General features: G+C 59.5%; 1 protein-coding gene across 3 annotated transcripts; it reads left to right on the top strand.

The window, feature by feature from the left end:
• Positions 1–4443: 4443 nt before the first annotated feature.
• TMEM59L (transmembrane protein 59 like) lies at positions 4444–9424 on the top strand. 3 transcript variants are annotated; one of them, XM_033401395.2, is made up of 8 exons: positions 4444–4689; positions 5592–5751; positions 5837–5946; positions 7173–7238; positions 7810–7912; positions 8218–8335; positions 8438–8555; positions 8801–9424. In XM_033401395.2, the coding sequence occupies exons 1-8, from the start codon at positions 4528–4530 to the stop codon at positions 8927–8929; spliced, it is 966 nt and encodes a 321-aa protein (XP_033257286.1). In that variant the 5' UTR covers positions 4444–4527; the 3' UTR covers positions 8930–9424. The 3 variants fall into 3 exon arrangements, with proteins under 3 accessions (XP_033257286.1, XP_049564704.1, XP_004277575.1); XM_004277527.3 differs by having other exon boundaries at positions 4445–4689; positions 7086–7238; XM_049708747.1 differs by lacking the exon at positions 7173–7238.
• The last annotated feature ends 911 nt before the right edge of the window (positions 9425–10335 follow it).

The raw sequence follows: 10335 nt of genomic DNA, 5'->3' as shown, positions 1-10335 counted from the left end.
GCCATAGTCCCACCTGCCAGGTGGTCCAGAGAGTTAAGTGGAGGTGGCAGTTCTTGGCTGGAATTGTGTTTTCAGGATATATACCACCCCCTCCCCCACAACCTCTGTCGTGCAACGTTTGACTCCCTCCTGGAGGACTTCAGGCTTCTGGAGCAAAATCTTGATTATTTTCCTCCCCAGTCTCTGCTCCTCCCCAGTCATTCCCCAGTCTCGGAAAAAGGCTCCCCCATCCACCCAGATGCTTGGGCCAGAGACCTGGAGGTGCGCGTGACAACTCTCTCCTTCGCTCATCCCCTACGTCCAATCCATCAGCAAATCCTGTTGGCTGATTCCAAAACACATCCCCATTCTGAGATTCGGACCCCTTTCCTCCACCCCATCCGGCTCCAGGCCCCACCATCTCCGTCTGGGATGCCGCCCAGCCTCCTCCTAGGCTTCCTGGGTAAATCCTCTTGCCCTCGTCTGTACAGCAGGCAGAAGGAGCTTTTTCTTTCTTTCTTTCTTTCTTTTTGCGGTACGCGGGCCTCTCACTGTTGTGGTCTCTCCCGTTGCGGAGCACAGGCTCCGGACGCGCAGGCTCAGCGGCCATGGCTCACGGGCCCAGCGGCTCCGCGGCATGTGGGATCTTCCTGGATTGGGGCACGAACCCCACGTGCCAGTCCCCTGCATCGGCAGGCGGACTCTCAACCACTGCGCCACCAGGGAAGCCCCAGAAGGAGCTTTTAAAAGAAGCAAAGCAGGTCTTTTTTGCCCTGCCACCCTCTCCCCCCTCCTTTTCTCCTCTCTTCTCATCCTCTCTCTTCCTCTCCCTCACTCCACTCCAGCTGCTGCACCCGTTTCTCCCAAACACATAGGCTTGTTTATTATCAGGGGGTCTTTGTACATTTGCTTTTCCCCCTGCAGGAATGCAGTTCCCCCAGATCTTCCCCCAGTTAGCACCTTCTCTTCCGTCAGGTCACAGGTCAAGTATTCTCAGAGGGGTCCCCCAACCTTCCCAGGCACCCTCCATCCCCTTCTCCTTTTTAAATTATCTTTGTAACACAGTTCTTCGAACATCATCTTTCTCTTGAGATATTTTCTTCAGACTGTGAGCACCCTGAGAGCCATTAGGACCTCATGCTGGGCCCAGTGAGGGCCACAGGAGAAGAGCTCAGTGAACATTTGCAAAATGAAAGGATGGAGAATTCTCAGTGCCTCAGAGTAGCAAGAAAGTTCAGTCCCAGTGAATCATGCTGTCTGGGGTCCCAGCCAGGCCCTGGACTTGCTGTGTGACCCAACCTGGTAGCCACCCCTCTCTGATCCTTACCTGTAGAAGGGTATGGGTTGTTCACCCAGCCCCTCCTTGGAGCATACCCTCTGCCCTCTGGGTGACCTTTACCTCAAACCTTTGACTTTAAGGAAAGTGATTTGGCCTCTAGGTGCACCCTTCCCTGCCCTTGGTTCTCCAGGTGGCTTAACCCCTTCCTCATCAGTCCCACCACCTCTTTGTGCAGGAAGGGGAATGAGCGTTGATGGAACTTCTGACAAATATTGACCCAAGTCCTTGAAGGTGGCTGGGAATGTACTGAGGTGGCAGATGGAGGGAGGGCCCCACATGAGGGAGGGGCTCCTCAGTCTTTGCACCTAAGGATTACCTTGGGGGAGAGCCTCCAGCCCAGCTCCCTGCATAATTCCAGGGCACTGAGGGGGCCCCAGGGAGAGGCAGTGGTAACAGCCCCTTCAGGGTCCCATTGGGAGTGAGGAGGGCACAGAGCTGCCTCTCCCATGTTGAGACCCCTCAGTATGGGATTAGCTGCCTTGTGTTCCAGGCCAGTGTGCCCAGGAAGCAGGGACAGTGAGGGGCTCGCCTGGACGTGGGCTTGGGACAGCAGAACCTAGGTTCAGGACATGTGTGCAAGAGAAGGCGGGGCTTTATCATTTCCACCCTGGAGGTTCAGCCTGGGGAGCTGCGTTGCCTGGGTCCCAAGCTTTGTGCAGTCTATACTTAAAAAAGCCAGCCCCCATAGGCATTGGAGGTGAGATCTAAGGAGTGAAGAGCTGCCTGTGTCTAGGTCAGGGCCAGTGTTTACCGGGCCTCGGAGGCCTGGGTTCCCTGCCTCTCTGCACCCTGGAGAACCTCGGACGTCTGGGTTCCAGGAGGCGCCAGCTATGTTGGGGGTGACAGTTGTGCCCCTTCCCCTCCCCCCACCCACTGTCTGCAAGCCGCCGGCGCCAGGGAGCCGTGCCCGCTCCCCAGGCTGTACCCGGCTTGGGGGTGGGGGTCAGCAGGGTCGTGGCGAGGGCAGCAAGGGATAAAGGGCGCTTGTCCGATGCCCGCCCTGACCTCGGCCGCCGCTTCCCGGACTCCCGGCCCGCCTCTGATTCACGCCCAGGCCGGCCGCAGCGCCCTCCCCCCGCCCCCCCCCACCGCCTGCCGCCCCGGGGGGTAGGAAGTGGGGGGGGGCGAGGGGCGGCGCCGAGTCAACTTTCCCTCTTAAGCCCCGAAGGAATGTCGGCGGATTTCCTGAAACCCGACCCCGGCCGCCCGCCGGCCCGCCTGCCCCTCACCTGGACCTGCTCCCTCGGGAACGGCAGGAGGGGCGCGGGGGCTCACCTGGGGGGCCGGGGTCAAGTCCTCCTTCCGCTCCCGCCCCAGGCGGCCTCTTGCAGCGGAAAAGGGGGTGAGTGGGAGGCAATCAAACCCTCTCACTCCTCTCCAGCGACCTAGGCCAGCGTCCCAACTCCTCCAGCCTCAGTTTCCCCTTCCGCTTTTAAAAAGGCGCGGGTCTCCTTCCTTCCTGTTGTGGTTTAAGAGACGCCTCTTAAGCCCGATTCCGCTGACATCCCACCTCCTAGTCTTGGCAGGGGTCTGCCCACCTCCCTTGGCTTCCCTCGCTTGTCACCCGGGCCGACCCCCTTTGCCACCCTGATCCTCAATTTCCTCAGCTGTAACTTGGACAACGCTGCCAGTTCTTCCTTATAGGTTGTTACAAGAAAATACTTGGGAAGTGTTTTGTTTGGAATGAATGAAGAACAGTAATTGTGGACGGCTTCAGCGCGCTGGGCTCTGGAATTGACATGTGTGGGCTTGAAACCTGGCTCTGCGGAGGGGTCCTGGGGACTAGGTTTCCCAACCTGTGAAACGGGGAACCGTCATAACCAATGGCTGTTTCCCAAGGCGCAGGCCTGGCGCGCGGTGGGTTAGATGCGGGGTTCCCTGGCTCTCGCGCAAACCGCAGGCTGGAGGCCCTAGCCGCAGGGTCGCGGCAGCCTAGCCCGGGAGGGGCGGGACGGGGGAGGGCCGCGCGGGGATCCAGATGTTCAGGGTCCGCCAGGCACAGCCGCGCCTGATTAAGCCATGTGGGGGCTGGCCGAGGCGCGGAGATGAAAGGGCGGCGGCCGGCCGGAGGAGGGGGCTTGCCAGCCATCACCCCCCCCCCCAGTCCCCTCCTCCTCGGCCGGAACCTACGGCGCCCTCTGACACGCCGACCCCGAGTGGCTGCCGCCCTGTGTGCTGAGGCAGAGGGTGGATGGAAGATGCGCAGGCGGCAGACACCTGCGCCGGGCACGCCAGAGAGAGGGAGGGTGTCATTTCTGCAAGGTCTCAGGCTTAGAGGGGAGCCCTCACTCCCATGCCTGCCGGAGAGAAAGCTAGGGGGACCTCCTAACCCAAGATTCATGGGGCTACGCTCTTGTCACCTTGGAGTGCGATGGAAGTCAGAACTATTCCTGCTTGTCCCAAGTTTTCCCATGAGAATTAGAAATTTTAGCAGCACCCCATCGCCCCTATCAACATCTCTGTGCCGCCTCCCTCTCAGCCCCAGGCCGAGGGGCCCCTAGTCTGGGAGAGCAGGGACCAGATCCCCCAGGTTTGTAGATCAGGGCTGGGTCAGAGGGAGGAGAGGCTGGGGGAGCCCTGGAGGGTCTGGGAGGGCTTCCTAAAGGAGGCAAACTGCACACGTTACCGGATCTCTGACTTGGGTACCAAAGTAGATGATGACACAGACCTTCAGAAGGCCTTCTCTGACACAGCTCTGCGACACTCACGACCCTCCATCTCCACTCTCTGGCTGGGTTCCAGCCACGACCACCGCCCTCCTACTTCCTTTTCCAACAAGCTCATCCCCTCCTCAGGGCCCTCGCTGTTCCTTCGGCCTCCTCGCGTGGCCAGCTCCAACGTTGCCTATCCGGGAGGCCTTCCTTGATTCCCTGGAGAATAGATCTCTTCCCCCATCCTACCACCCTATTTGTTTCCTTTTGGCCCCTAGTGATGGCTGAGATCCCTCGTGCGTGGATACTAGGGAGGTGTCATGGCACCCCCGAGATGGGACAGACGGCAGGGGCCACGATCCACCTGCCTCGCCCTGCCCGCACCCTGACGGTGCCGCAGCGCCGCTCCCCCGCCAGTTCTCCGCATCCCCCACCCCCCCTTCCCAGGCTGCCTCGCTCGGGTGACGTCAGCTAACCGGTCTCCGCCGCCGCCGCCGCCGCATCCTCCGCGCCTGCCAGGAGCCGGCGTCCCCCGCGCTCCTTGCGCCCGGCCTGGCCATGGCTTCGGTCGCCCTGATGCCGCTCCTGTTGCTGCTGCTGCAGCCTCCGCCCGCCACCCCCGCGCCGCCTGCCCGCGACCCCTTCGCCCTGCAGCTCGGGGACACGCAGAGCTGCCAGCTGCGGTGCCGAGACCGCTACCCTAATCCGCAGCCCGCTCAGGTGAAGCGCATGCGGCGCCAGCGGGAGGACCAGAGATCTCTCCAATGGGGGATGGGTTGAGGATGCGATTCCCCCCATTCGGAGCGGGAGACAAGGGTTCCTCGGAGGGGGAAGGGGTCAGGGAAGGGGGCTCTCCAATGTGGGTGGGTCCCTCTGGTGGGGGAAGGGCTGGCGTTCCTTCGATGGTGGTGAGCGCAGGGGTCGGGGGTCCCTCCGATGAGGATGGGGATGTTCCTCCCGCAGGGGAGGGGCCGTGGGGTCCCTCTGATGGGGGAGGGTTTAGGGATGCGGGTCCTTCCGATGAATTCGGTGTTGCTGGAGTCTCTCCAAGCCTGAGGCAGGGAGGAGACTGGGGCTCCCGATGCTACCTAGAGGGTTCTGGCTCCACACTGCTGCGCAAGGACCCTTGGGGCGTCCAACCCCCACTTTCCTCAGGCCTGACAGTCCCCTTCTCCTCCCCCTCTACCCTAGCAGCTTCCACATCCTCCTCCTCCCCCCCTCAGAGCTACCAGCCCCCACTCCTATCCTCATGCCCCCCCAGTCGGATCCCAATTTTCCCAGGCCTGAAGGGTGACAAAACCTCCTCTGAGCCCCTCCTCCTTCTTCAGGCCTGAGAAGCCCTCCTCCCTGGATCCTTGGGGGGGACCATTTCCCTCGATCTTCCCCAGTTTTCCAGCCATTACCCAAACCCAGCAACCTCCGTTGTTTATTCTTTCTCAAGCCCCCTCTCCCTCTCTCCTCATCAGAGCTAAGAGCCCCTGCTAATATGCTTAGCCTCCTCCCCAACTTCATCCCTTAGAAGGTTTGGGGGGGATCAAATCTTCTACCTCCTCACGTGAGGCTTCCAGCGCTGCCCTCCTCCTGCCCCTCCCCTGGCCTGAACCCCACATCTTCGCTTCCAGGAGGAGTTGGAGGAGGACCCCACTGAGTCCCGGAAAGCGAATGCGCATAATAGGGCCGTCCTGATCAGTGCTTGCGAGCGAGGCTGCCGCCTCTTCTCCATCTGCCGATTCGTGGCCAGGAGTTCCAAGCCCAATGCCACACAGGCTGAGTGTGAAGCCGGTAAGGGCTGGATGGGTGGGCCAGGGTGGGGAGAGGTGGCCTGGGAAGGGCTGTGCCCCCAGTCACCCTCTCCTGCCTCTTGCAGCCTGTGTGGAGGCCTACGTGAAGGAGACAGAGCAGCAGGCCTGCAGCGAGGGCTGCTGGAGCCAGAATCCAGAGCCGGAGCCCGAGGCCGAGCCCGAGCTGGAGCAGAAGGTGGGCGCCCTCCCACCTGTGGCCCCAGGCCCATCCCCCCTCTCCTCTACCCCCCCAAATCTGCACTCATATCCAGCGTCTCTGAAGCTCTCCATTCCATTCGGGGCCTACTGGGTGTCCTTGATTAAGCCATTTCACATCCCAAGACTCAATTATCATCTCTGTGACTTCTCCCCCTCCCCTCCCCTGCTGCCGCCCAAACAGCCACCGTTTACATTACTTAGCAAGCGTTTGTCCTGGTCCAGGCCTGACCTCAGCCTGTCCTCAATTCCTTGGGCCACCCGGAGGCACCTGAGACAGTGTCATCCTCATTTCATGCCCACAGAGCAACTGGCCAAGGTCACACAGGGCTGTGCAGAGGTGGGATTTAAAGCCAGTGCCACTAGGGCTTGTGACCACCCCTCACCTCCCTCATCTTCAGTGCCACAAGAGCTGACTACTGACCACCTACATGCCAGCTACTGGTCTAATCACGTTCCTCGTGATGAACAAGTGGCCACTCTCATTTGGGGTGGCTCAGAACGGAGGTGCAGGGAGCAGCCTCCTAGGCACACAGGTAGTACCCCTCCCCCCACTCCAGGGAGAAATAATAACTGCTCACCTATCATAGTCTGAGAGAGTCTAGAAAACGCTGCATCAGGGGAAGCTGAGGCACAGGAAATCCTTCATCACAGCCAGAAACGCATGGGCTGGGATTCCCCAGAAAGCCCTTTCCCTCTTCACTCATTTTCCTCCACCCCTTCCAGGCTTTCACTGTTCATAAAAGCACAGTGCACTATCATTTCTTCCTATTCTGAGTTCTCTCCTGATGCTGTCAAAATAAGAACAATGATGGTGATATTTTTAATAATAGTAGCTACTACATATTAGGCACTTGTACCATTGTCTAGTTGAAATCTCATAGCAACCCCACGAGGGAAGAGAATCATCCCCATTTCAGGGCTCGGAGAGGGCAATCCACTTTCCCAAGGGCACACAGTCAGCCAAATACAGTGCTGAGGTCTGTGTTCATTGTATGAAGCCCTGTTGCCTCAAACCACTTAGTGAATTTTGATCACAATCAATTCTCCCAGCTCCCCTCCCACTGGTTAATGCCCTACATTGGTGACATTTCTGTGCCTTGGGCCTCCCCCTGGCAGAGAAAAGTCCTGGAAGCTCCAAGTGGGGCCCTCTCGCTCCTGGACTTGTTTTCCACCCTCTGCAATGACCTTGTCAACTCGGCGCAGGGCTTCGTCTCCTCCACCTGGACATACTACCTGCAGACTGACAATGGGAAGGTGGTGGTGTTCCAGGTGAGGGCTCTGGCAGGGGCCGCACTAGAGTAGTGGTTGGGTGGTCAGGCTAAGAAGGTGGGATGAGTTGGTTCTTGGCTCATGGGATGCAAAGTCCACAGGAGACAAGCTTCAGGCACAGCTGGATCCAGGGGTTCAGTGTCTCACTCCACTGCTGGACTCTGCTGTCCTTTTTGGTGGCTTTATTCTCAGGCAAGCACATCCCTCCTCACAGCAGGGTGGATGCCTGAGGCTCTAGATGACAACCTCTCTGAGGTTTTAACTAAGCTGATTGGCCCTGGTTCAGTCATGTGATAACCTCTCAGCCAATCCCCGTGATTCTACTGGCATGCCTTGGATCACATCCCTACTTTAGGAGCAAGACAAATCAGGGCCCCCCATTAGCAGGGAACAGCATCCCTGGTATCACAGCTCACAGCTCCATAGAGGGTGTCCTCTCTGTCCCCAGGGGAACTAGGTGCCAGGTGGGCTTGGGACAATGTAACCTACAGGGGGCACAGAGAAGTGCCTCCTAGGGCCAAGATGGTGCCTTTCTAAAGGGCTTCTCTGTGCTGTATTGTTCCTGGCCCAGACCCAGCCTGTGGTAGAGAGCCTGGGGCACGAGGGGGCCCGTCTGCAGCGAGTGGAGGTGACCTGGCGGGGATCCCACCCTGAGGCCTTGGAGGTGCATGTCGGTAAGGTCCAAGCCTAGACCCGTGTTCCTTCCACAGGTGGCTCCACTGTCACGAGGGGTTCTCCTGACAAATGAACCCTTGAGGATTGGGATTTCCATCTCTCAACTCCTGGGGTTCCTTGGTCCATCTCCCTGGATTCCATGGTTCATCTCCCAGGGGTCCGTGGTCCATCTTTCAGGGTTCTGATTTATTCCAGGACCCCATGCCCCATTGCCCCAGGTCCTGGCCTCCTTTCTGTTCTCCATGGCTGCTGTCGCCTCTTGGCGAAGGCCTGGAGGCTGCTGAGAGGTGACCTATTCTCTCAGACCCTGTAGGCCCCTTGGACAAGGTAAGGAAGGCCAAGATTCGAGTCAAGACCAGCAGCAAGGCCAAGGTGGAGTCCGATGAGCTGCAGGACAACGACTTCCTCAGTTGCATGTCCCGGTGGGTTGCAGAACCTTGGGGATGGTGGAGGGGGGTGGGGCCAGAGGGGAGTGACTATCTGGCCCAACTAGGGCCACTGAGCGTGCCTGCCGGGTGGGGCAGGCGCTCCGGGCTTCCTCGCTGGATCCTGGCCTGCTGCCTCTTTCTTTCCGTGCTGGTGATGCTGTGGCTGAGCTGTTCCACCCTGGTGACCGCACCCAGCCAGCACCTCAAGTTCCAGGTGGGTGGGGCCCCCAGGCAGGGGTGGGAGGAGAACTGCTCCCTCGTCTGGATAGGGCTGCCCCCTCTCCCATGGAGGCAGGGACCCCTGACTTGCTGCGTGACATTAGGCAAGTTTCTTCACTCCCTTATGAAATGGGGGAAACAACTCCCACCCTTAGTAGGGGCAACCTCAGGTCAGGGGTGGGAAGGAGCCTTGCCAGGTTGGGGACTCATAGCCCTCGCTCCCTCTTCCTCCCCCTGCAGCCCCTGTCTCTGGAGCAGCACAAGGGCTTTATGGTAGAGCCAGACTGGCCCCTGTACCCTCCCCCGTCGCACGCCTTTGCAGACAATCCCCCACCCTACAAGCTGAAGCTGGACCTGACCAAGCTGTAGGCCTCCATTGCCAAGTTCAGGAGCTCCTTGGGTCTCACTTTCCCGTTGCCTAGGAGTCCGGGTCAGGGTGGGACGGTCCTTGGGCTCCTCCTCTCCCCAAATTCTTCTTCTCTTCCCAGTCCCCCCCCTCCCCCTCCCCCTCCCCCCCCATCCTGGGGTTGCCCTGCCCCTCCTGGGGGGCGGGATCTGACCTTGGTTCCTCCACACCCCGCTTCCCCAGAGCGTGTTACTTTTGTCTTCTATCGTGTAGCTTCTTGAGTATTTCAACCCCAGTTCTGTGCTGCCTACGTCCTTCCTCCTTTCTCCCCTCTGGGGGGCTGAGGCCACAGGGGAGCCGCTTCGTTCCAGGGCTTCCCCCTTTCTCCCCACCCCACCACCGGAGATGTAGCCTCGTGAGAGGAGGCCCCCCACCCCCAAGAGGGGAGGTGGTGGGTAGCTCCAGGCTGGGAGTTGCAGCATGGTGGTCGGGAGGAATAAACCATGATATAAAACCCATCTTGGACTGAGCCTGCTTCTGTTGGTCTTTCCACCTGTCTCTTGGGGACTGGCCTGAACGTGGCCATGACCCCTGCCCACCAGGCCCTTTCTGAGATGCGGGAGGTGAACTTCGGGAACTCCCCGTGGCTTGAGTGGTGAGAACCAGCTGACACCTGGAAGGACAGCCCCTCTGCTACCCAGTGCACATCACATTCCTAACTAGGGGTGACTCTGGATAAGCGGCTTGGGCCACCTGCCTGGCCCAGGTGGGTCAGTGCCCCTTCCTGGGCCTCCACGTGGCTCCTGTGAAATGGACAGGTCACATCTTGAAGAGGACATTTGTTAACTTTGTCACCACCTGGCTTCCATCTGCCTTTCTTTTTGGGATGGAGCTCTGCCCCGTTGGGGGCAGTCTCAGGGTCCTGTTCACAGGTTCTCGCCCCTTCCTTACCCAAGAGGTCCAGACTTGGCGTTCTTTCCTGCACTTTGCATTCAAGAAGAGTCTTGTAGGACAGGAACAGCCCACCCTGATGAGGCCACAGCCATGGCACTCCATCCTTCCTGTCCATTCTGCAGACTCCCCAAGATCCTCCCAGTAAATCTTTTGGTTAAGTAGGCTAGAGTTGTTTCTGTTGCTGGCAACCAGAGATTCTTGGCTGGTGGGGGCCGCATCTCCTGGGAAGAGTTTGGGATGAGGGACATGGTGGTCAATGTGGCACAGATTTCCAAGGTCTGGTGGAGGCCTGTGGGTGATGGGTGACTGGTTGGGGGAAGGTGAGTTAGAGAGAGCTGAGTGGGGCTGATGATCTGCCCCACCACCCTTCACCCCGCCCGGTGTCCTGGGAGGTTGATTCACTTGGGCCCTCAGCCTCTGCTAGAGTCAGCTGGGGGGCCACCAGCAGGAGGTGGAAGGAAGGAGGAGTGAGAAG

The sequence above is a fragment of the Orcinus orca genome, chromosome 3 (assembly GCF_937001465.1).
Source record: "Orcinus orca chromosome 3, mOrcOrc1.1, whole genome shotgun sequence".
Classification (NCBI taxonomy): domain Eukaryota; kingdom Metazoa; phylum Chordata; class Mammalia; order Artiodactyla; family Delphinidae; genus Orcinus; species Orcinus orca.
The sequence above is the reverse complement of the archived record's forward strand: the minus strand, read 5'-3'. Positions and strand labels throughout refer to the sequence as shown.